General features: G+C 43.3%; 1 protein-coding gene across 1 annotated transcript in view; it reads left to right on the top strand.

Annotated features, from left to right (window-relative positions):
* Positions 1–15,398, top strand: part of GRIA3 (glutamate ionotropic receptor AMPA type subunit 3) — a 291,582-nt gene extending 276,184 nt beyond the window's left edge. Inside the window, exons 15-17 of the mRNA XM_060138030.1 lie at positions 4,697–4,811; positions 7,389–7,636; positions 13,243–15,398. Of these exons, the coding sequence (XP_059994013.1) occupies positions 4,697–4,811; positions 7,389–7,634 (361 nt within the window). The 3' untranslated portion in view covers positions 7,635–7,636; positions 13,243–15,398. The remainder of the gene's footprint in view (positions 1–4,696; positions 4,812–7,388; positions 7,637–13,242) is intronic.
* Positions 15,399–26,979: the final 11,581 nt, after the last annotated feature.

Raw genomic sequence — 26,979 nt, 5'->3', positions numbered from 1 at the left:
TCACAAAGCCCTCCTGTTCTCTCCCTATGCTTGCCAACCTGTGTTTTTGTCTTACGAGTGCTCTACTCAGCAAAACGTCCATAGCAAGCCCTTCAGAGGGGAGAATGCCTGCCTCATTTCCATGATAGGAATCTGACCTACTTTGTTTAATTCTTTCTTTTCTCTACTGAAGTGAGTACAGTAAATATTTCTGACTTATAATTCTCTCAGGTACCAGTTAAGGGCCTACAGTAATTGCTCTGAAACATTCCCCTGGAGACGTATTGCTGCGTCACAGTGAAAGGCCCCAGCTGCTAGATATACCCTTGCTAGGCTGATAGTTGGAGTATGGTGATCCCTAAAGAAAAAATTCATTATGAACATCCAAGCCCTAAGAATGAAAACAATGAGGACTGCTACCCCTTTTCTGTGTGTTCCATTGGAGAATGTACAGTACAGAGTTGGATGCGTGTTAATTTGCCTTCTGGCCTGCCCCATAATTTGCTGTGCAGTTTTGAGCAGATTACTTAACCTATCTGTGCCTCGATTTCTTTACTTATAGAGACCATAAATCTACCTTCTTAAAGTGATTATTAAACTTGACCGATAATAATATTAATTTTATTATGTGTGAAGTACTAGGCTGAAAAACAAAAGCTAAAAGAGAGTTTTCTAATCAAGTATTTATTGAGAGAACTATTCTAAGTGGGGAATACAAATACATAAGTCATGGTGCCTCCCTTTGAGAAACACAGCCTAGAGGGAGACACAAGACCTGGGCCCAAATAATAAGGCCAGGTAGAAGAGGAAGGAGGAGGGAGAGAAAATATTGGGTGAGGAACAAAAATGGCATCATGAGGAAAGTGACATTTAAAATGACCAGATGTCCACCTAATTCCACTTCCTTTAAAATACCAAATTGTGTGTGTGTGTGTGTGTGTGTGTTGGGAGGAGGGTGTCAATACATTTGGTTGATTTGAATTGAGTTTGGCAATACATCCAGTAAGGTACAGTAAGAGAGAAAATTACGTGGTTACAAGCAGTTTTTCTCTGCCATCTTGGGAATTTATTCCACCCCGCAGCAACATACAATTCGAGGAGATTTGGCCTTTAAAGTACTTTCTTTTCCTGGCAGCTATCCTAACCTTGTTAAGTGGTATTATCTGTGATTTCTGATTACAGCTTTTATGCTCCTTGCCTGTGCTACTTCTTAAAATGTTTGTTTTTCTCCTTCATTTTTATTTAGAAGTTCCCAAGTGCACATTGGTTCCCTGCCAGGTTCCTTAAGCCCTGTGATTTTTTTTTTTCCAATCAAAGACTAAACTTCTAAGGGTATATCGTTTGTCAGATTTCTCTAAAGCCCTGGGGCAACAGATGAGGTCTGGACGCTCTAAGGCAGGGTTTCTCAGCCTCGGTACTGTTGACATCTGGGGCTTTGTTGTGAAGGGCCTCCCTGTGCCAAGTAGGGTGTTTAACAGCATCCCTGGCCTCTACCCACTAGATGCCTGTAGCATTCCCCACCCTCCCAGTTGTGACAGTGAAAAATGACTCTAGACATTGTCCAGTGTCCCCTGGAGGACAAAATGACCCCCGATTGAGAACCATTGCTCTAAGGTAACCTCTACTGTAACCGTGGATGCCATGGGCGAAGAGAGCAGCTACCAACCATTCTGTGGGAGCCACCTGATGGCCTAAGGCAGGGGTAGGCCATTTGTCAGAAAAGTAGGATGCTAAGTTGCTGACCTGGATGCTTAAATGCTCAGCCTGGGTTTTGGCAGGAGTGGAGGGTGGCAGCCCAGACTAGGCCCCAGCAGGGGAAAAATCTACCCTCCTCTAAAACCAGTGCATCTCAACCCTTTTTATCCCAGGACCCCTTTACACACTTAAAAGTTATAGGGAACCCCCAAAAGACTTTGTTCATATGTATTAAGTCTATTAACACTTAACATATCAGAAATTAAAACTGAAGAATTTTAAAATAATGTATTAATTCCCTTAAAAATAATAAACCCAATGTATATTAACATAAATAACATACTTTTTATGAAAAATAACTTTTTAAAAAAATTAGTGGGGAGCGGCATTGTCCTATTTTTGCAAATAGCTTTAATGTCTGGCTTAATATAAGAGACTAGGATTCTCATTTCTGCTTCTTCATTCAATGTGTTGTGATATTACATGTCATGTAGCCTCCAGGAAACTCCACTGTACATCATGAGGGAATAAGAGTAAGAAAGACAAAGAATGCCTTAGTATTATTACAAAAATAGTTTTGACCTCACAGACCCTATGATGAAAAGTTTTCAGGGATCCTCCAGGGGTCCTTGGACCACACTTTGAGAACCATTGTTCTAAACGAACATGTCACACTTTTATCAACCTAGTTCACTTAAGGGTTGACAAATTTTTTAAAACCCAGGATCTCTAGGGAAAGGTCTCTATTTGGACCTTAGTGTGACGGCCTTTAATCAGACTGCTCTGTTCCTGAGATCTAGTAAGAGCAGCTGTACTAAAGAAATTGAATGAAGTAATTTGAAGAGTATAGTAGCTTGAGGGAGGTCGGGGCCTGGTAAGGGCTTAGAGAGCAGCGTGAAGACACTGGGCCCTTTACAATAAGAAAAAAGGAAGCACAGAAAGGAAGAAAAAAATGCTTTGTAATTTTTCCTGAGGTCCTGATGGAGTCAGTCACCCATATGCCATTGGAAAGCATCTCCCCTGCAACTTAAGCCGACTGTCCTAATCCTTAGCCTGGGTCCCAGTGCCTAGCTTAAGGCACAGCACTGGAAGAAAGGTGGTGGTGATAAAGTAAAAAATAATAGGGGGAAAGGAGAGAGGAGGAGGCCAGACAGTGGGGATTAGGGGAGAAGGCAGTTCCAACACTGATCTCAGGGCCATAGATGGCCTGTCTGTCCCTTAAAAGTCTAAGACTTAACTTTCACTGCCAGTAATATCCTAAAGAGGCTCCAATTTTTATTTGAGTATCTGTTGTTGCTTTGCATTCCAAGCAAGTCTGGCTAGCATTTGAGAAGCCTCAGCTTCTGAGCATTGATTGAAGGAATTGTTTAAAGTATAAAAGGACCTCAGTTTCCTGGTGAGAAACAAAATGCAGACATTCTGGCTGCCAAGCTCTGCACTCCCCAAGAAAGTGTCACCTCTGCGACACTAAAGGTTTACAGCCTTTCAAATCCCAAGTACTCTGAAATTGCCTATTATTTTAAAATGATGATATGTTTCTCAGAATTCTCAAGATGAGATGGTCCTTCTGCTCTCAACAGCGAAGGGGAGAAGAAAGGAAATAGGCTTTGGGGACTTGGTCTGATAGAGGCCAGATCTCTGTGACAACAGAAGTCTTGTCAATGACTGGATATGTCAGTGGGTCCAAGTTACCCAAAATAAGCTCAGAAATTCTATGGAATGTTCATAGTTACATAAATATATCTGTTTTCCTCCTGGTAAACTGGTGGCATTCAGAAAAACGTGCACTAGTATTGGCAATATTGTTCACGTGAATCTGAACACACAGTAGTTTATTGCCTCATAATAGAAATATGCCACCCTCTGTAAATAATGCATTTTTAATCTAAAGTTATTAGAGATACTTTATTTAAGATTCATTAGCTCTAGAAAGGAGACAGAGTAAAGGTCATTATTCCCATTTTACAGCTGAAGAAATTTCTAAGAGAGAAGATCGCTATCCTAGAACCAGTAGAGTATCCTGCGTTTGCCCAGTGGCTCTGAAAGAAGTCCTCACACTTTAAGCGGTGGAGGACGAGGGAGCAGTGGGCTGGCCTCCTGGGGACTTATTAGCCTCTTAGTTGAGGAAGTCTTATCTCACTAGAACAGCTTATCTAAACTTCCTCCACAGCGCTACCCATAGGGGCAGTCAGCTTGCCATTTCAGGTCATGCCATATTAATAATCCATTTTTAAACAATCTAGTTCACCTTTTGGTGATCTGAGTCGCTCACAGACTTATGACCATATCAGAGAGAGAGCTGATCAGTAACTCAAAAACAATCCATAGACCAGTTCTCCCATTGTTGGAAGTACTCTTATCCAAAACTCAGAGGTCCACGTTATACCTTTAATACTAAGACAAGTACGTGCATAAGAATGCAGTTTGTGAAGACATGTATGTAGTACAGTTCTTTCTGAGCTCATTTTCAGCTGGGCAACAGATATGTATAATAAAGGACAACTCATCAGAAGGCATGTTATTCACGTAGAATCTATCTTCTATTCTGTTCGGATTCATCCTTTTGTCTCCACATGTGGAAACGCCTCCCCTTCTGGTCCCGTTCCCTTCCCCACTCTGCCATAAAACTTGCTTTCTGTCTGGAAGTACAACAAGACACCCAGTTAGATCAAACCTAACACACCTCCGTCACAAAGCTACTGCAAGCTGCCGCCGACAATTGTCACTTGAGGGGAGACCCTCCTCACCCCACACAGCCTATCTGAGGAGTGCCTTTTTTCTATCCTCATTATTTAACAGTGTGTGCCGATTACTCAAAGCGATATGGGCAGGCCCTGGTAAATATAGCGTTGCTGTAGTGTTAATTTTTATAAGGTAATGCTCAGGTTGCCTGCAGTGTCTAAAATTACTCTGTGGCCAGGGCCCCCTGCTTTATCGCTTTCTATAGTTTTAAAGTAGTTTGAAGCTTGAATAACATAAAATAACATAATATAATGTTATTTATGTTATTTCCCACGTGAAGAACGCCTGTAAACCTTGCAGTATTGAAACTCAGTGAACAAGGCATCTTAGACAAGCTGAAAAACAAATGGTGGTACGATAAGGGGGAATGCGGAGCGAAGGACTCCGGGAGTAAGGTCAGTCGCTGAAGGTCTTTTTGTACTGATTAGCAATCACATTTTGAACCACTGTTTATTTTCTACCCTAAAACGGCTTTCCTTCCCAACAGACACTCCCTGACACAGTGGGACCCCTTTATAACACCAGCGCTGAGGGAATGAGGCAAACACCAGTCTCAGAGGCCTGCCACGTGACATCAGTCATCGACTCCAGCGAGCTATCCTTACGATTAGGGAACTCAATCTGACCCACCATGTTCCCAAAGCAGTAAAATCACGAGCTGTGTTATAAGGGGGTTTTACTGTATTTCACATTTCGAAAGTTCAAAGAGAAAATAGAACAACAACGACAACCCAAAAAACAAAAAATGATCCAGTTGTGACAGTACTTTTTCTTAACCTCTTACAGTGTCAGAGACTTTGTAGTTGTAAATGCCTTTGGTTATGAATATATTATGTCGATCCCACCTGAAAACAGTCAAAGAAATCAATAACAAAGACTGGTCTCTGTAAGCAGAATGATTAGCCAGCCTCCTCTCAGCTGCTGTCGTATTGAGTTCAGCATCTATTTGGATCTCGAATCTCATTAAGTCTGTCACACTTCTCTCTTCCAAAGGTGTCATTTGAATCTCTGTACGTAATACTTTTAAAATTCAGTCGCATGCTCCTTAAGGGTATACCTTCTCAGGATAACATCACATTGATAAGCATGAAACACTCTTCCCCGCCTCCTTCCTGCCCCCCTTTGCTCCCCTAAGAAAGTTCCTTTTTAGTTTCAATTTTTGCCTTTCCTTTTTTTGAACTAATATTGTGGTATCAGTTAATTCATTTCATGAAATGTCACTCATTTTCCTTGTGCAGTGAACCATTTTGCTACTGGTTTTCTACATCCCACAGCAGGGAATTCTTTGAAACTTAAATACATGGAACTTGAAACTTTGTTGCTACGGCTTACATGGGTGATGTAAAGGACACTTTTTCCCCCATCAAAAACCACATACATATAAAAATCTAATGGGAGAGGGCAGGTTACCAGAAATTGGTCCTTTTCCTAATGGACTGTGGAACATCCTTGCAGACAGCTTCACCTGCCTCCTTAAGGAGATGATCCATTGTTTCCTAAGTTATAGAAATTCTTACCACTTGTCTAGCTAACTGTCACTCATCCTAGAAGAGTGACTATTTGCAAGGTTGTTGTAGACATGAGGCATGTCCCTACCCCTCTTCCCGATCATGCGACTTAATTCCAATTGGCCTTTTTATTAAGGTAAACAAGTGCAGGACTGGCTCCTATGAAAACAGAATCAGGACATGGCCATATTGTCTTTGCATTTAATTCTTTACGTGATACCAGGACTGGCTGAGCCACAGTGTTGAGTGTCAGCCATGGCCATCATCTGGTCACTGTGCTATCATTTGAATAAGATACTCAATTCACTGGCTTGACAATTTGGGTATTCCATTCCGTTGTATTCAGCAGCAAAATGGTTACATTCCCTCTAAAAAGACTACAAAATGCTACTTTATTTTATTTTTTTCAAAGAAAGGCTCCTGGCCCTTGCTGTGTCCTACCTCAAGGTAGGGCTCAAGGCACCAACTTTTTTCTTTCCGTTGTTCAGCAGTTCAGTTTCTGCTTTTTCATACAGGCAGATAGCTTAGTCAGATTTGCAGTTTGACCTGAAAGTCACTGACCGGCTTCCTCGATGTTCCCCCCATTTTAAATAGAGAGCAGATGAGTATAGGGGTGTTTTGTTTTGGGTTTTTTTCCTAATTATTCTCTACATTCCCTGGAGTAAAAGCTAAAAATGAGCCGGATTTTTTTTTTAATCATCAGCCTCCTGGAAAAGTTTTCTGATTTGTATGGAGCCAATTCAGGACCCAGCGGGTCCTTAAACTCTCAGGAAGAGGGAACAGAGCCAATTCTTTGTGCTGTGCCCTTGTTCCCGCAGCACAAAGACTTGCTGCGCTGAGGATGAGGCCTTAGCAACCAGTCCCCAAAGGAGCAATTTCTCAGCCACTGGGTGAAAGGGGAGAGTTAATCCTTTTAAAACAAACCCTTGTGAGGTAACTCCCCAGATATGAATATCAGGAACCTCTAACGTTCTCACCTGTCATCTTAAAGACCAGTTGTTGACAAGGGAGAAAGAGGTGTTGCGGGGCAGAGAGGGGAAAGAGTGCTTCAAGTTCCCAAATGAAAAGAGTGTTACATTGACAGAGATGATGTCACAGCTCAACTCTGGCAAATGGTGTTTATCGAAGCCGGCAGAGGACTAAGTTGTGCTTGTGTTTCCACTTTTGCTCCCATGGCCGAGTGCTGTTTATTTAGTTGTTGACACCATCTTGAGGTACTAATGGATTTAAGGAGTCAAACTAAAAGAACATTTAGGGGAGGATCACAACTGTCAACAGAAGCACCATCTACCATCTTGCTGGCCATTGTGAAACATCAGCCAGTTGCCAGAGTTGAGTCATAGCATTTACATCAATGTTTAGCTATTTTACAACTTAGAACTATCATATACTGTTGCAATGCATTATAATGTCCCATTGTCTTTGTTTTCCCCAAGAACTAATCACCTTGTTCATTTCTCTTAGGACAAGACCAGCGCTCTGAGCCTCAGCAATGTGGCAGGCGTTTTCTATATACTTGTCGGAGGTCTGGGGCTGGCCATGATGGTGGCTTTGATAGAATTCTGTTACAAATCACGGGCAGAGTCCAAACGCATGAAACTCACAAAGAACACCCAAAACTTTAAGCCTGCTCCTGCCACCAACACTCAAAATTACGCTACATACAGAGAAGGCTACAACGTGTATGGAACAGAGAGTGTTAAGATCTAGGGGTACGGTTAAGGTCTAGTAAACTAATCAGCTTATGTTACTGTATGTCAATCTCTTTTTCTTTTCTTGTCTTTCAGTTTGGTTTGTTGTTTCAGGAATTGTCTATTCTTTGCAACCATTTGATTCTTTGAAAATAATGGTTGTGCTTTCTTGTCAGACAGTGGTGCTTTCCTAATAGCATAGTTGTAATTAAATTGTGGTCTGTGACCCAAAAGGAAAAAGAAATTCTCTAGAGCAGCACTGTTCAGTGGGAATATTTGCAAGCCACATGTGAACCACATGTGTAATTTTAAGTGCTCTTCTAGCCATTTTCTAAAGTAACACAAGCAAAATTAATTTAATGATATATTTCATTTATCCCAGTATATTCGAAGTATTATCATTTCAACTTGTTATCAATGTAAAAAGTGAATGAAGTGTTTTACATTCTTTTATATATATATATATATATATATATTTTTTTTTTTGTGTGTGGTACACGGGCCTCTCACTGTTGTGGCCTCTCCCGTTGCGGAGCACAGGCTCCGGACGCGCAGGCTCAGCGGCCATGGCTCACGGGCCCAGCCGCTCCGCGGCACGTGGGATCTTCCCGGACCGGGGCACGAACCCATGTCCCCTGCATCTGCCAGCGGACTCTCAACCACTGCGCCACCAGGGAAGCCCTTACATTCTTTTCTTCATACTAAGTCTTAGAAATCAGGGGTGTCTTCTATACTTATGGCACATGTCAATTCACACTAGCCACATATCAAGTGTTCCATAGTCACATGTGGCTGGTGACTACCATATTGGACAGTGAAGCTCTAGAGAAAGCAGCTCTCTGGAACTGATGTTAAAATGAGGAATGGAAATGGGGAGCTGCTACCTTGAGAAAGGTAGTGCTTCTATAGGGGTGTGGTGGATCTCTTAAGTATAAGCCTGAGACAATTTCTTTAATCTTTGAGTTCCTTTGTTGTCCCTTTCTTGGAACTGATGTTCATTGAGGTACGTGTCTCCCAAAGGACAGTCTAGGTTCCCTGCTGCTGGCTGTTCCCAAATTCATACTTAAATGAACCTGACTGATGCCACCTTGATTCTGGCAGCTATAGCTAAAACTCACCAATAACTCAGACATGTTCAAAGGCAAGCTTGAGTTAGGATAACATCTCCATTCTGGAAGTGTTTAAGAGAAAATAGTTTTGTTACCTTCACGTGCATCTGTCATCAGTAACACACCTATCCGAAGTGGAACAGAACAATTAGAAACTTCGTAGCCTTTATTCTAGGTAGATTTTTGACCTCTTGAGTCAATGTCCATGTGTTTGAATTTCTACAAATGCATCTGTGTTTTGACCTTATATTTCATGGTGCGGATCTAAATTCAGCCAATTTTTAAATGATATTTCATCCACATAAATCATTTGTCCTCACCATGGAAGGCATTATCTTGTTTGATGAAGTTGCTGGTTGTTCTTTCCTGCTGCAGGCTGCAGCCTTTTGCCACCGACTAACCCACTAACAAAGTGTTCCCATTGCATTGTTGAATGGACAATACGTGGATTCATCTGCAATTAGCACTGTTTGCATGCAAGCATTTCATGTTCCAGCGTGCTTAAAATATTTTACTCTTGAGTAGGTTATATAGGCCCATTACAATTGGGGGCATGTTATTGCTTTCTCATAAGAGAGTACATGGGTGATTTCAGCCTAGCTTACTTATCCCAAATTCTGAGATATTGGCATCCAAAGAAATAATACACCTGAAATCTGCATATCAGTTTTCCAAGTGCTCTCACATCTATTGCCTCAGTTGAGGTAATGGGGCAGAAAATATTTCCCCTTTCAGGTAACGAGGTACCAGCCACATCAAATGACTTGCTAAAGGCAACACAGCTAGGCAGTGGCAGTTCTGGGACTAGAACCCAGCTCTTCTTCCTCCTGTAGCTGTATTCTTCACTAAACCACGCCACCGCTCTCTACGCGTGGCCTGGTGCTCTCCAGAAACCTTGAAACCCCAGTGGGATCCTGTCAAATGGAGAGCAGATCCTAAGTCTATGTCTCACTTCTTTACAAAAATGTCTTGAGAGACTTCACCAAGCCTCCATTTGCCCTCCTTCTTATGCACTTGACATGAGGGTGTATATTCAATCGCTCCTACGTTCCCCAAAAGGAAGCTTTCTGTAACAGGGCTTAGGGTCACACAGCCTCCAGACCCTCTTTATTATCAGCCATTCCATCTGAGAATCTATGTCCCTGCTCCCCAACTCCTATAGCCTCAGTCTCTCATTAAAGGCCCAGAGCAGTGCTTCCCAACTGGCAATATGCATATGAACCACCTGGGGATCTTATAAAAATGCAGGTCCTGAGGCAGCTGCTCTGGGATGGGGCCTGAGGTTCTACAGTTCTCACAAGCTCACAGGTCGTGTTGATGCTGCTGGTCTAGGGAGTAGTAAGATTCTAGAGAAAGCTGTCTCAGAGGATGTAACTTAAGGAATTGAAGGAAGGGGGAGGGAGAAAGGGAAGGAGAGTGACAAAAAGGCAGACAGACACAGAGGAGGGGAGAGAGGGAGAGAGGGAGACCAAACTGGAATCAGCAATTTGGGCAGAATGCTACAGTCCTGAAGTGGAGGCCCAGAACATTAAACCTGGGGGAAGAGCATAAGAAATTAACTTGCCACAACTTCTGGTACTCTGGCTTTCCTTTCGTCATCTTGGCTGACCCATTTTGTGAAGCAAAATTCGGGCTAACTGAGGCAAAAATCACACTCAAATAGACATCGATGCCAACGTGGTTACAGCCCAGTTAGCTAGCACCTTGGCAATCATCCCTAGGATGAAAACCTGGGGAAAGCCTCCGCAAACAAGCCATTGCAAAGTTCAGTGTCATCTTAGTGATGGCCAGTGTTACATATGCAGACAGTTTTAGGATAAGAAGACCATTTTTTCCCCCTGTGAAAGTAGAAACTGCTTATTAAAAAAAAAACTAAAAATGTTGATATATTTCAAAAGAACTGTCCAATTTATTTTTCAATTTGATTTCAGGAAATACCTAAAATAGGTAGTTTGGAGCCACGTTGGATTCTATCTTATGAAAGAAATGTGGACAGAGTGGCGTGAGGGTGCTGAGTTTTCCCATAGTGGAGAAGAAAAAAGAATGGGCTCGTGAATTAATGACCAAGTTGATTCCCCCATATGGTGATCCTAGAAGGGTTGAGATAAGGATTTGTACTATGGGTATTGTTCTGGGCCTGAAAAATATAGGAATCCATGGTGTAGTACGATTGATCTGAGAGAATGTGGGATATACTCTGCTCTACATGGCTTCACTTCTCCTTTCTGAGCAGGGACACCTAAAGAGCAAATGTCTGTTTAATAAGTGATGCCAAGAGATCATCAATGGTGCCCTTAGGAGGGATGGATATATGTGTAAATGTGTAGGTCATGGAGGGAAAGACAAGGAGGAAAAGTCTCAGAGGATGCCAGAAAAAACCTGACATGTGTCAGTCGAGGCACAAAGCAGGCTGAGCAGGAAATAGAAACCGCTCTGCTGTCCTCAGCCAGTGTGGTGATGTAACGTTAGGGGAATGTTGGTCTTTGCTCACTCATCTTTTATTTCCCAAGAAGTTCTGGAATATCTCCTAGTGCCTTCTGACTTGTTACCTAGTTATCAGGCTTCCGGTTCTCTGAGCTGGCCTAGATCTGTCAGGGTCCATTCAGGGGCGCAGAGATGGAGAAGCACCCTGAGATTTTACTTTTATTGCTATTATCAGAGCCAGCCTTAGCAGTTTATGGTACCAGTAATTCTTCAGGAAGAATGACTCAAGTGTAAATCAGCTGCAAAAATATGATCTAGGTGGAATCTAGTTAACAAAAAGACATCCTTGAAAGAGAAGGGGGTCATCTCTCATTTGCCATGGCTGAGAGTAGAGTCTGGGTTATTGGACTCATTGTGGGAACACACGCCTCAGATCCAGCACCCACTGGGGAGCAGACGGCCTCTTGATGACCTGCTGCCTGTTTGGGTTACTGGCCACCCACTGGAAGAGGGGCCCCCAGGATGCCTGGGCAGGTGACCAACCATCAGGCGTTCCAGATTCACTGCACCCTAGGGCTCACTCTGCTCACTGTTTTAAGAAATTCTTTCCCATTTCCTCATTGCTGTTCACAACTACTTCTGGCTTCTTTGGTTTCTTCAATATTTTGGAAATCCTTCTTATTTTCAAGACCTCAAAATGCCTGAGGTTAAGGAAAAAGATTTCCATTTTTCCTCTAATACAGTTCTGTTTAGTCTTCCTAGAAAATATTAACTTTGTTCATGCCGCCCATTTCGAAAGAATCAATTTTCCTTCTGCAGCCATAGACATTCTTGCTGGGGAAGCGTTCCTGCTTTAAAGAGTTCATCTTACGTTAAGTGGAAAACATTCTAGATAACTGAAGGGGTGATGTTCTTTGTTCCCAGAGGACCTTTCCTTCAGTGGTAATATCTCATCTACCCCCATTTAAAAACAGGAAACAGAGGCATTGAGAGATTAGGTGGCTTTCCCAAAGTTATGCAGGTGGGAAATGACATCCCATGGCCAATAGAGAGAGAAGAGGGTTGATCTTCCTGTCATAGACATAAGCTTTCCCCAAACTTCTGAGATAGATATGACTCTGGACCATAGTGATTCCAAGGAAGAGGTTTACCCACTTCTATGTTAGTCTTATTCTGCTTCTTTGGGGCTTTTGGCCTTCAGATGCATCTTTGACATTCTTCTTACAGATACTTTTATTCCAGGGCCAGTGGTAGATAATGATCATGTCATTCCTTTGGGATAAAATTCAGCATTAGCTCATGAGAAAAAGAAGGGTCCCATTAGTGTAGAGGGAAAGGATGGAGAGGATGGATGTGAGCTTGAAAAGGAGGCATGAAAGTGGTCTTAAGTTTTCAGAGTTGGGGGCAAATGAACTCCCTGCACTAGTTAATGCCTCCAAAAGGAGGGCAGCATCAACATCTCAATCAGGCCCATAATATCAAGGCAAACACCCCCATGGAAGCCAATCCCCTTCGTGGGTATCACTGTTCTGGCCTCTTCCTGGAATGTGCTGTCTCTTTACAGTCCATGTGCTATTTTCTGACTTTAATAACTAAGGTTGTAGATATGAAGAGAAACAAGCTGTGACCTTTCTGGCAATGAGCAGTCAAATGGATTTCAATTGAGCGAGCCGTAGAACACTGCTTCCACTCTGTCCTAGGTAAACAGTCCTGTCACAGGTTCTGCAATCAGAATATACTCTACAGTGTCGTTGTCCTGAGTATCTATATTGAAATGCCACGAAGGCTTTCTAGTATACCTACACCCTAAGTGATGAACGCTTTTTGAGTTAGACATCATGCAATGCCCGTGTATTCCTTGGTACAATGCATAGTAAAAAAATGAACCTAATTTAACCTATTGCAAAGCATTTGCTTCAAGTGAAAGAATTTAAACAGACCTGTTGGCTAAAGCCAATCAAGCAGGGTGCAGCCTCAGAGATGCCAGTGTGAGAAAAGAGCCGTGGTTTTTGTCCAGGATAGACTGAGCCATAGTAAACTTCCATTCCCAATAGAAAGCCCGTTCAAACTTAAATTTCCCCCTTGCCTTTGCAGATCCCTTCCCACTGGAGGCAAGTGACAAGAGGAATCACCGAAAACGTGGCTGCTTCAAGGATCCTGAGCCAGATTTCACTCTCCTTGGTGTCGGGCATGACACGAATATTGCTGATGGTGCAATGACCTTTCAATAGGAAAAACTGATTTTTTTTTTCCTTCAGTGCCTTATGGAATACTCTGAGACTCGCGACAATGCAAATCATCATTGAAATCTTTTTGCTTTGCTTGAAAAAATTAAAATAAAATCAACAAAAAAATGGACATGCAAGATTCCAGTATGCGAAAACTAATCTTATTTTAAAAAAAGTCAATTCAACAAAAGCCATTCTTTGATACCACTGCACAGTATACAAACACCATGTTCTTTAACACACACACACACAGACAAATTTAAAATTCTAATTCAGCAAATCGGCCCATCTTAGCTAAAATAATTATTCCTGATTTAAATAATTCCTCCTGATTTAAAAAAAACAAATCTGACTCCCTGTCTGGGAGGACAGACTGGCATTTCTTCTAGGATCTGCTGACCAGATGTTTTTGGTATTTCCTGTTGGTGGTGATGTTCTGTGCACCCTATTTCCTTTCAACTTTGCTGAAATGTGTATATCTTTAGAATGTAAATGCAACACTTAAGAAAATTGAAACACTTTGGAAAAGGGACTGAACAGTGACTTTTGTGTTTTGAAATGGTTTTGTGAAAATGCTTTGCTAACTTCCCACTCGGTGAAGGGATTCACATAGCTTTCGAAATTGACTTGTGTGTAGCAAGGGACGGGCACTATTAAGCATACCTCTCGGTGCTTTCCTAAAAACGGACCCCGGGGCTTTCTGAGAAGCCTGGAATTTCAGCTCACAGATCTGTTTTTCTTGCTTCAGTGTGCGTTTTAAGTCACGACAGCTGAGTATTTAGCACTGAGGTGAGGGAAATGCTGCCGACACTCCCAAATGTGTTTGGAATATCTTTCTCAGAAACAACACTGTGTTTAGCTCTGCTTTCTCTGCTAAGTATGCCTTTCAAGCGTACACCACGGGGACAGGACCGCATTGCAAGGCGGGCCAGTGGGTTCAGACCACAGTTCTCATCTAACTTTTACTCTTGCTAGGTCTGTCTTACCAGCTGTTGCCTGTGATTGCCCATGGCTCTCCATCAGACTGCATGTGTCCTTTTCTAGTTTGCAAAGACTAAAATGCATTCCCAAACCTACTGCTAAACCGAGGGCCTCAGCCTCATTCCCAGGTCCATGCTTGGAGCAGTCTCTCTACTGACTCCGAAGATCGCTCCACTGCTCCACGGGCTATCAAGTAACTAACTGCGTACCTGCCATTGGCATCATCAGAACAGTCAGAGGAAATAGTCTCCGCTCACTAATTACCTCCAATAGAACGACGTATGCTTTCTGTAGTTCAGTAGTTTGCTCTCATCAGTGACGTGCACTGGGAAGTTTCCAGACAGTAAAAACTGGGAGCTCAAATTCATTTCCCAAGTGTGACCCTTAGATGCTCTAGTTGACTTGCTGCACATTTGCTCGTCTTCAGAAAAGAAAGGTACAAGTCTCATTTCCAACGAAAAGTTTCCGGAAAAGTGTAATATAAACTTTCATTCCAAAAAATTGTGTCATAAGCAAACGACTCACCTGTCAAATTTTAAATGGTATTGAACAAAAAAGGAAAGCTGTTGTGTTTTTGTTTTGTTTTCACGAAACTGATTTTTCAACTTCTGAATGCTATGATGTTCCGGCGCGGGAAGCTAACCGACCTACACACAAACTTCTCATAGGCACTGTTTAAAGAGAAGTGGATGTTAGTTGACTCAAATCAATTTTTCAGAGAGGAAACTTCACTGGGAATGAAGAGGCGGGTAAATTGGTTTGTTATTTTTTAAAAACTTGCATGTTTAAAGAAACATTGATTGCTTCAAATTTCTGCTACTAACTTCAAGCTACGGGAGTTTGGCGGTAGTCACTTGAAGATTTTTTTTTCCAATTATTTTCTTTTTGTTGTTAAAGCTGTACTTCAGTGAACAGAAACATTGCCAAGCAAACTAATGGCCGTAAAAGCGTAAATTGCATGTGTGGGCGTAAATTACGGAGCCTCATTGCCATGAGGTATTGTACAAAGTTTTAATACATTTTGTAAATAAAATTGTAAAGAAAGAATTCTGTCTCTGGGCTTTGGCTGTTTAAACTTTACTTGGGTGCAGGTGCCAAGAAGTTATTAGTCACCAATTTACTTCCCACCAGAAGCCTTACCAATGATGTACAGTCACGTGACAGGTGATCTTCACAAAGGATTATGCCTCTCCCCACCCCAACTGCAGGATCACCACCAGTGATCATCTCCTCCACCCCTTGGGACCCTCTCCTCAAACACTTGCCTTGACCCTAACCCTGATCTCCCATCCTCCCATTGCCAGATCTGGCCTCCTGAGGAAGTGCCCAAACTCAGGATTGATGATCTTCAAAAACACTTCCGGGCTTCCCTGGTGGAGCAGTGGTTGAGAGTCCGCCTGCCAATGCAGGGGACGCGGGTTCATGCCCCGGTCCGAGAAGATCCCACATGCTGCGGAGCGGCTGGGCCCGTGAGCCATGGCCGCTGAGCCTGCGCGTCCGGAGCCTGTGCTCCGCAACGGGAGAGGCCGCAACAGTGAGAGGCCCGCATACCGCAAAAAAAAAAAACACTTCCAACTGCTTTCCCATGTCATTCCAAGTATGTGTCTTAGTCCTCTTAGTTAATTGGCTACGTTTTGTGCTGCTGCCTTAATTACTGATGATAACCTAATGTCCCACTGGAAAATCTTTACTCCACCCAGGTCCACTGATCTAGAGTGCAGAAAGAAATCCTGAATTTAGGATTAGACTTGATCTTAGAATGCTTCTGAGAGAGAAACAAAAGGCTAATGATCTAATCTAAATTATATATACTGAACATGCAATATAGTTGTATCCAACAAATAAAGCAAGTGTTTAAATACAGACCAGTTTTAGATGATGATCACCAAAGAAAACAGGGGGTAATGATAGGAGAAAGAGAAGGGATAATTTGAAACTAAGCCAGAAAGGAAGAAGAGTGCAGCTGAGATGCTAGGGAAATAAAGATATCTGGGGTTAGGGAGTTAGGGAGCAAGGAACACAAGGCCTTGGCGAGAGAAAGATAGGAGCGGGAAAGGGAAACTCTCAGAAGATTAGGAAGTGTAGGCTGATAAACACGAGGCAGTCAGTTTGGCCTGCAGGCTTCAGCATATTACTATCATTTTCACTGTCCTCTGAAATGCCATTTATCTGGTGAAACACTCACACTTTATAACTCTTCAAGTGCTTTCCTTTTCTTTGATTAGGACACCTGTAGCAGCCCCCAGAAGAGAATGACTCTCTAGAGAGCAGATTCAGTGACTAGATTACAGCAGTGGTCCCCTTGGTGGCTGCTGAAATCAGTTCAAGTACCAAATGTCTCCAAGTCTTACAAAATAACAGATTTCTATTTTAACAGGAACTCCAGTTCCTTTCCTCAAAGAAGTTCATCTCAGGTGCTGTGGCAGTGGACAGTGGAGCACAACTTGGGTTTAGGTGGGGGTTGAGTGTTTTGCTCCTGGGAGGAAGGGAGAAGCAAGAGGTGCTTTTAGTCTTTCTCAAGTTAGACTATAGGTAGCTATATATCTTGCTTACACATAGGATCAGACTCGCCAACCAGGTCTGCCAAACAGTCTTTGCCCTTCAGATGTCACACTCCCCCTGTGCACAAGAGGAGAATGCCTCTTGGTCTCTGCATTGGTTTTCTTGCCCTGTTAACACTCACATCTGATCACACTCTGTCTATAGGACAGTCTCCAAACAGGAAGGGCAAATGTAGGTAAGGAAACCTTGGTAGGATCGTGGAAGAAATGGTCCTATATATCACCTTCCTGGTATTGGGTAGTGAGAAAGGGCCAACTGTGACTTGGGAAGATGAACATAGAAAAAGATGAGAACAAATGGAGAAGCAAGAAGCAAAACCATTATTCCTCAGAGTCCAGACTCAGTGAAGCAGAAGATGCACTGACATGTCTCATAGGGTCATAAATCACCAAAGCCTATTATCAGTTGGAGAGTTTACTTTCAAAATCTGAGCCAGCTGTTCAGCTACTCTCGGCCATACCCCTCCCCTCGTATCCTCACCCTATTGAACTGGGCTTCCTGGGCATCCATTTATTACCAGATCGCTTGGCAGATATAAAACTCAGCGACAATATATCTGCATTCAGTTGTGGGAACACACAGAACTTAACGTCCCATCAGGAAATTTCTTTTGAATCTGGGGTTACTGGGAGGACTCACAGTATCACCCCTATCGATCTAGACTAAAGAAAAGGCAAGGTCGGGCTTCCCTGGTGGCGCAGTGGTTAAGAATCCACCTGCCAATGCAGGGGACATGGGTTCGAGCCCTGGTCTGGGAAGATCCCACATGCTGCAGAGCAACTAAGCCCATGCGCCACAACTACTGAGCCTGCACTCTAGAGCCCGTGAGCCGCAACTACTGAGCCCACATGCCACAACTACTGAGCCCACGTGCCACAACTACCGAAGCCTGCGCACCTAGAGCCCATGCTCCACAACAAGAGAGGCCACCGCAATGAGAGGCCCATGCACCACAGTGAAGAGTAGCCCCTGCTCAACGCAACTAAAGAAAGCCCATGTGTAGAAACAAAGACCTAATGCAGCCAAAAATAAATAAATAAATTTATGTTAAAAAAAAAAAAAGCAAGGTCTTGGAAGAGAGTGGTTGGTGGCACTGAGAATTACTGGAACTTGCCTCCAGGCCTGAGTGTGAAAGAATGAGGTTGCTAGGAGACTTCCCTTACATCTAAGACTAAGAATCATGGACAAACCATTTATATTCAGTGAAGATGGTGCAATTGGACTTTCTCAGAAGGCTCCCTGGGAGGGCACTGTTGTTAGGACAGGATGGAGGAAAGTATTAGGAGTGTCTGCCATTGTCCCAACCTACCGCCACTGTCTTAGCATCCTCAACACTTGAGAGTTCACAAACCCATTTGAATAGACAGGATACCCAAGTTCTTTGACAGCCATTGCTGTCCTTGTAACCAAACATCACCTGGACAAGACGGTTGTGGGGAGAGCCTACACTCTCTTCCTCTCCTCTCCAGGCTGAGGGGAAAGCACACTTGGCTCCTGACCTCAGGGGCTTGCAGTCTCGGCAGCAAGGTAGATGATGACTAGAAAGAATCTACATCCATCCATGCCCAATCCTGTGCTCAGAGAAACAACTAGAAAGAGCCCCAAATGAAGACTTTCCCTCTGCCCCTTCACTTGGATTTGCACTTCCTAATGTAATCAGGTAGAATCTAACTGAATTTCTCTTTGTGCCTCAGAAGCTGTGAGCCTTTTGAAGTAAGGAGTCACACTGGCCCCTATTAGCCTCTAGCTGTTGAAAACCTCAGAACGACCACTTTCCTGCCAAACTGCCCACCCTCCAAGCAGGAGGTATTTGCTTATTTACTGACTCACGATGCCCTAGCTATAAAAGTGTAAAAGAACCTGCAATGACAGCCTCAAAAATAATCCTCTCCCCGTGACAGCAGCTTTGGCAAAATTATCCCTGCAGTGGTTTCACTGAGCTTCAATCCTGTAGCAAAATGGTTGATTTAACTTTTTCTTAATAAATATTCATTAAGCCTGAACAAGTCAATTAAAGCTCTGGTGGCAGCTCTCAAGGAGCTTGAATGCAAGGCTGACAGGGTGAAACAATTTTACGAATATTTCCAAACATTGCAGTCTTCCCCCCTGAGATTGCTAGTTTTCTTGAAAGACGGGAAACCCTCTCTAAACCTGGTAAAGCCCTCTAAGGCCCACATTTTCCCCCAATTACAGTATATTCTTATATTCTATAAAATAGAATATAAGAATAAATCTAATAAACTTTAAAATTGGTAGATGTGACAATCCGAGAAAAAAGTAGGCTTGCACTCAAAAAGAGAACCCACAGCACAAATGACAACGAAAAAACAGATGAGTCAGTTTACCGTCAGCTTGTACAGCTGTAAGATGCAGTGAAAAGCTATGACTCTTCTCATCGTTTTGGATCCCGGAGTCATAACGTGGTTTTCTTCCACATGAGTGCAAACCAACTAGTATTATCACCAAAGAAGGAATATGCAAACTAGGAACAAGCTACCCAAACCACTCCCTGAAACATAATATGAGATGATTCTGATCACCCTGAGGGAGATGCTAGGTGGAACCTGGATAGAATGAGAGAAAGAACAGGCAAAGAATGGGCGGATGTATTCAGTTTACAGAAAGCCAAGTCTGTGTATTTGTGTAAGCGTTCAGAGCACTGTAAGGAGCCCATTCTTTTGATTTCTTTCCTTTACTCTCGCCATCACCACAGAGGGTTGGGCCGCACAGAGAAGACAGGAGGACAGGGGATCGATCACCACCATAAGCCTAGTCACCCAATCCCGAAACCTAGTAATCAACCTTATCTGCTCCTTCCCTCATCTACCCTCAGCCAAGTCCTAATGACTCTACTCCCTCCATCTCTCTGAAATCCATCTACTTCTAAGAATCTCTACTTTAGTTTGAGCTTGAAATACTTTCTAGATGGCTTAATGCAATAGCCTCTTAGTTTTTCCTCCTTTTTCTAGTTTTTAATCCCTTTAATTCACCCTCTGCACTGCAGCCAGAATGATTTTTCTGATCTGGTCACTCCTCAGCATCAGTGGGTCCCTAATGCCCTATGGCATAAGAGTAAATTACCTTAGTTTATCATTTAAAAAGCCCTTCATGATCTGCCTCCTGCCCATTTCTCCAGTCTTACTGTTTACCACCTCTTCACCTCCATTCTCCACTTCATCACAAATATCCACTAAGACCCAGTCATATTCAACTACTTAATTTCTGGCTTTGCTATGTCTTTCCATGAGTCCATGTTTTTGACCATGCTTCTCCATCTGCCTAGAATTTCCATCCCTTCACTTTTATGCTTGACTAACTCATACTCTTGTCTTTAAGACTAAATTGGCATCCTTTCCTCTGCGAAGTCTTCCCTGACTGGCCTCTCCCCTCAGGATTGAGTTAGAGACCCTACCTCTGTTGTCCCATCTCAGTAGTGCTTGCCTCTTTCACAGCACTACAGAGATATATTGGTGTGTGTGTGTGTGTGTGTGTGTATACACACTATATATATATACACACACACACAGATATACTCTGTAACATCGTACAGAAAACCCGAATGAACTTTTTGGCCAATCCAATATATTGTCTTCCCTGCTAGACCATGGGCAGATTCTCTCTTAATCATTTCCATAACTGAAACAGAGTTGTGTCTGTTGAACAAATAAATGAATGAACAAATGAATGAAATGTGAGAGTGGAAAAAAAACCCAGAGGCATAACTTAGGAAGTAGTGCTGAGAAGAGAGAAGAGATGCCACTTTATACTGTACTCAGCCATAAAAAAAAAGAACAAAATAATGTCATTTGCAGCAACATGGATGGATGTAGAGATTGTCATACTGAGTGAAGGAAGTCAGAGAAATACAAATATCATATGATATCACTTATATGTGGAATCTAAAAAATGGTACAAATGAACTGATTTACAAAACAGCAAGAGTCACAGATGTAGAAAACAAACTTACGGTAACCAAGAGGGGAAAGAGGGTGGAGGGATAAATTGGGAGATTGGGATTGACATATACACGCTACTATATATAAAATAGATAACTAATAAAGATCTACTGTATAGTACAGGGAACTCTACTCAATACACTGTAATGGCCTATATGGGAAAAGAATCTAAAAACAAGTGGATATAAGTATATGTATAAGTGATTCACTTTGCTGTACAGCAGAAACTAACACAACATTGTAATCAACTATACTCCAATAAAAAATTTTTTAAAAAGAAAATGAAAAAACACACAAGTTTTCTGTCCAAAGAGGCCCATCCTTCACATAATCAGTTAGCCAAGGAAGTTTCCCATAGCCTGCCATCTTTTCAATGTCTCTCTTCTCCCAAAATAAGCCTTACCTCATCCCCCACCAGACAGGCAGCCAAGCCCTCAGGTTCCTTCGGATGTGGCGTATCTCCTGCACTAGTCGTCATCATCACCACTATGGGTGCCCTCCCTGGCCAATGCCCCAAGCTACTGCACTCTATGAAGGTCATACATTCACTCACAGGACACTCAGATGTGCAAATCTAATCTCTTTTGTGAGACTCAACCACTGGATAGTGGGTGGGCAATATAAATTTTAATCCAAACAAATAAATTTCGCTCATACACAATGGTATTAGGCTAGTCCATTAGCAGACCATAGTTATGCACCCCTCATATCTTCTTCAAGAAAGGACTTACTGCGGGCTTCCCTGGTGGCGCAGTGGCTGAGAGTCCGCCTGCCGATGCAGGGGACACAGGTTCGTGCCCCGCTCCGGGAGGATCCCACATGCCGCAGACCGGCTGGGCCCGTGAGCCATGGCCGCTGAGCCTGCGCGTCCGGAGCCTGTGCTCTGCAACGGGAGAGGCCACAACAGTGAGAGGCCCGCTTACCACAAAAAAAAAAAAAAAAAGAAAGAAAGAAAGAACTTACTGCCATCTGACTCCTCGTAGGTAGCTGACAGCCTCCAGCTGTTAACATCTCCAGAATCTGCCTGGGCTTTTGCACCGAGGTCACACTCTTGTTGGGGTAGCCCACAGGCAATGACAGAGCAAAGTGGTGATAATCAAAGTCGCACTGTCTCAGGGTAATCCCCAACTAGTAACCAGGCAAAGCAGTAGTACAAGAGCCTAGCTATTTGTACCCAATATAGGACTTTTCTTGCCTTGGGCTGGCAGAGACTTTGTCAGATTCACATCACAGTCTGCTGGCCCCCCCGCCGCTCAATCCTGCTTCTCTGTCCCTATCCCTTCACGGGCATTATTCCCTAATGTTGGGCTGCGCTCCACAGGCCTGCAAGCCTTGTGGTTGTCCAGCCTGAAACCGAAGAGCCTGGGGACAGCAACAGAGACATCCATGGTTTGTTAGACAGGGGAAATCTTACATGTCTGAAGCAAAGAGTCCTGGAACGACACCCCTACTGTGTACCGCAGACAGGCCACGGCAACCATCTTCACCACTCAGCGGAGAAGGAGGCAACCATTTATAGGGGAAATTGGCTCAGGTTGGCTCATCAGTTACCAGGGAAACCAGCAGCTAGGGTTTGTCCCTCACAGTCCCTCAGGTTAATTACCATCACAAAGGCAGGTGTTTCCCTTTAACAAACTAGCAGGTGAAGTCATTCTGGTCTAAATATGAGAACAATCACTAGCTGGGGCAAGGGGCAAGCACGTTCCTGTGAGGAGGGTGAAGGTGAAGCAGGCATTGGTCAAGCAGGGGGAAGTACAGACAGCAAGAGAACAGCCATCTTGAGTGGCCTGACCATACACCTAATAAAGCTTTTGCACTCTTAACTCTTCTCGGCAACTGCTTCTCTGAGAGTCCAATCTGTAACATTATCATGATAACAGAAGTGGTCCACGAAAGAAGGCCATAGATGGGGCTTGGGGACCAGATCCCTCACCACTTGCCTGGTACTGAGGACCGTCTTCCTGGTGGGAGTTTTTACACAGACGGCCCCTACTACCAGGCGACCGAATTATTAAACTTTCACCTGTGGTATTTTGGAAAAACGTGCCAGTGGAGAGGATGCACTAGCTGGGAATGATCAGCCATTTGAAATCTATGGGAGATTATAAATATAAAGAAAATAGAATTTGGTGCTTATTATTAAGTGACCTTGATGCCCTAAAAACAGATAATAAAATGCTGAGGGCCAATAACAATTAAAAACCGTACATGAGAAGCCAACAGTCTCCAGCTTACAAAGAAGCTTCCATTTCAGGCAATGGGGAGCATAAAAAAGCAAAGATCTAACCCAGGATTCAATCATTAAGGTGACTGAACTTCCAGGATCGTTGAATGCTCAGCTGAGACAGGTATGTTCTGCTGAGGTCAAGGTCCTAGGTGCGAAAACCCAGCACGCTGACACACGGGATGGGGACGTCTAAGTGGGTGCCCCTGAAGGTTTTGACTCTCCAGTCTTCTCTAAAACTTCTCGGCCTGTAGAAGTGGCCCACTCTGCCCAAAAAACAGCTAGTGCTTCCTCTGTATGAGAGACAATAGAGGTCTGTCACCCACAAAGCCATAGGTCTATAAGCAACATTATCCTTCTACGAAGAAGCTGGACCTAATAAGGAAGGGACTGGAAGGGACTGGGAGACCTCACCAGCACGTGCTGGCAGGAGTCAGGGGAGTACCTATGAGACTGGATTCTGAAGGTGCTTCATCAAGAGGTGTTTTATCTCAAAACCAAACAAGGGAGAGTTTGTTGGTTTGGAGGCACTTTCTTAGGATACGGGACTTAACACCCTAGCAGGGCCCCCAGAAGTGGGTGTAAACTCATAGTTAAGGTAGCACATTTGTTCTTACTCTTTTTATTTTATTCTATATGTTAAGCAATACCCTGTTTGCCTATCTATTTTGCCTCTAGGGACGCTGTGTATTTTTTTTTTTAGAGATGTTGTGTTTTATTAACCATCTCTAGCTCTCTACTGATCGGGCCTACATAGTTGCCACTTTAATCTCGCCTGTTGTTACAATAATTACAAATCCCTGGCTGCTGGTGGTTAAGCTCTATTGCTTTGCCTCTATTGCTGGGGGCTGGAAAGTGTTGGCTATCATTTTACTATTTCTTTCAACAAATCAAGGGACAACCTTCACTATCATCTGCCCTGGCCTGCGGAGCAGAGCACCATTCCCCAAAGGGGCCAATCAGCCACTTGGTAGCAAGTTAACTACAATGGGCCATATCCATCTTAGAAGGGCCAACAGTTCATTCTCATAGGATAGATACCTATTTGGGGGTGTGAGCTTGTCTTTCCTATCTGCAGAACCTCAGCCGGGACCACTGTCCAGGGGCTTATGGAATGCTTGATCCACAAGTATGAAATTCCACACAGCGCATCCAACATCCCACTTCACAACAAAGGAGGTATGGGAGTAGGCCCATGACCATGGGATTCACTGGTCATACCACACGCCACACCATCCAGAAGTAGCTGGCCTCACAGGGCACTAGAATGCAGGAAGGACGGGTTGTCAGGAAGCAAACACTGAGATTTATTGGGGAGTGACATCCGTAAAGGAAGAGTGAGGAAGCAGGATTGGGGTAGGGGGAACCATCAGACTCAATGCAGATCTGAGAAAGTTTCTGCCAGCCCCACAAGGAAACTCTGAAGCAAAGATTCCCATTTGAGGAGTCCTACATTGGACAGAAGTGGCTAGGCTCTCGTACCACTTCCTTGCTCAGTCATTGGCCAGAGGCTGCTCCAAGAAGACCAGGACCTTGACTCAAAAGCTGAGACCAACCCTGAAGGTGCTAGCAGCTGGGCAGTGAGTCCTTTCAGAAGAGGGATCTGAGTAACACATCTGTAGGTCTGCCACAGCCCATCCCTGTATCACACTGATCCACGTCTCCATACATGTTCAGGGAGAAGCCCATCCAAGTCTCTTGTGGGCCTAATAAGAGGGAGATAAGTGCGATAAACTACAGCCTCCCACTTCAGCTGGTCTTGGACTGCAACTGGTATTCAATGCCTCCCTCTTCCACTATTCATTCTAAATTCCCCTCACCCTCAGCTTTTACTTTGGAAGGTTTCGGTGGCTTATCTGGTAGTTTAAACCAAACCCTCATTCCTGAGAGATCAGAACCCCTGGTAAGTCATACCCTCCTCAGACTGGGGTTGCTGCATGTGTTCATTCAGTTACAATGGACTGGGGAATGGTGGGGGGGGGCACCTGGGTGGGTCATCTGAGTTCCACACATATTCCTCTCTCTTCTCATGGAACATTATCCCTCTATCCTCCTCCTGATTAGGCTCAATTATGCCTGTTAGGATGATGAGTTTTCTTGGCTACTAGTCATTGAACACAAAGAACCCAAAGGGGCTAAGTGTCAGTCGTAGCTTGTAGGTCAATGGGATCCTTGTTATGGCCCCTGGTGGGAGTATAACCCCTTTGGGGACCAGGGTCTCTTAACACTGTAAAGCTTAGTTGCAGGGACAGGAAACAAAAAATCCTCCAGTAGGTCAGTCAGAGTGATGGTTAGTGGGGACATTCCTGATTCTACTCTTTGTTCCCTGAACCCTCTATTCTTCCTACGGAGGACAGAGCACCATATGGAGGTTTCCGATTTAATTCATTCTTTCTGAGTGTTGCCTCTGAAATGGTGCCTTTAGGTGAAAGATTTGACCATATGATAAATCAGTCATGCCTTGACGTGAGACGCATATTTACACGTCTAATCATCATAAGCCTGTGATGTAGGTACTCATTCTCTCCATTTTACAAGTGAGGAAACTGAGGCACAGACATGCTAAGAAACCTGCTAAACACCACGTATAAGTGACAGAATATTTCAACTGGGCCATCCCACAGAGGTCATACTACAAACTAAAGGGATGAATGGTTAGTAAAATTTCAAGCCTGCTGATTGGCTAATTTCCAGAGGCAATGAAGCCAACAACATCCCACCCAACATTTTTGAACACTGCTTCCAAAAGGAATTGCCATTCCAGGATCTTCCAAGGTCTTGATTGGAAGCTCTAGCCTTAACAAACATCCTGATGAAATACGAAGCTCCTCTGAAACAGTTTAAGCAATGAGTGCCATGCCATGGGCCTGCCCTTGCTCATTACTCCTGGCCCATACCTGACCCTCAGTTAGGGACCATGACTTAATGCTGATCATTTCATTGTGGAAACATAAAGCCCAAAAACCGTCTGAGAGAAACAGTTTGCAAGTTTTAATGTGGCTTTCTCCTCTTCTATTTTCTCTGGTAGAATTTACTTACAGGCATAAATATGAAAAATACATATTACATATGATGAGTTACAATTATTAAAATTAAATAAGAGAAAATCCTTGGCATTCATATTCATTTCCTTATTCGGAAGAGACATCCCATTCTACTGATTGCAATATAAATAAGTTTGGAATAATGATTGTGATAGTCTAATAAACTAATGGATCCAATCTCATAAGTCATTTTTATGGATAAAATGTAAAATACTAAATTCCAAACAGAATACATTTGCAGTTTGTTCCAGGAAAACAGATTACTACGTGTAATGTCAACAGTCATTACTTCCTGGTGTTACTTACCTGATCCCAATTTCCTAGCTAATACCACCGTGTGTGTAATGAATAATGCACTCTGTGAAATGTACACTCTGCAAAAATACATCATATATAGCACAGTTATTGGTATGTACATCACCCAATAGAGAATTTGTATTTCTTCCCTGCCTCCCACTCCCTTCCCACTATTTTTTTTATAATTTTCTTAAATATCTATTTATTTATTTATTTTTGGCTACACTGGGTCTTAGTTGAGGCTCTCTAGTTGTGGCATGCAGGCTCAGTAGTTGTGGCGTGCGGGCTTAGTTGCTCCGCAGCATGTGGGATCTTAGTTTCCTGACTAGGGATCGAACCAGTGTCACCTGCATTGCAAGACCGATTCTTAACCACTGGACCACCAGGGAAGTCCCCCCACTATTTTTTTTACCTAACATATACCTAGAAGAAACATTTTGCAGGGGTGTGGGTGGAGGATGTGCAAAGTGAGCAGCTTTTCATGACTGTTTATTTATTATTGAGATAAAATGAACATATAAGTAATCATAACCCAGATC

Source organism: Lagenorhynchus albirostris, chromosome X, assembly GCF_949774975.1.
Source record: "Lagenorhynchus albirostris chromosome X, mLagAlb1.1, whole genome shotgun sequence".
NCBI classification, from domain to species: domain Eukaryota; kingdom Metazoa; phylum Chordata; class Mammalia; order Artiodactyla; family Delphinidae; genus Lagenorhynchus; species Lagenorhynchus albirostris.
The sequence above is the reverse complement of the archived record's forward strand: the minus strand, read 5'-3'. Positions and strand labels throughout refer to the sequence as shown.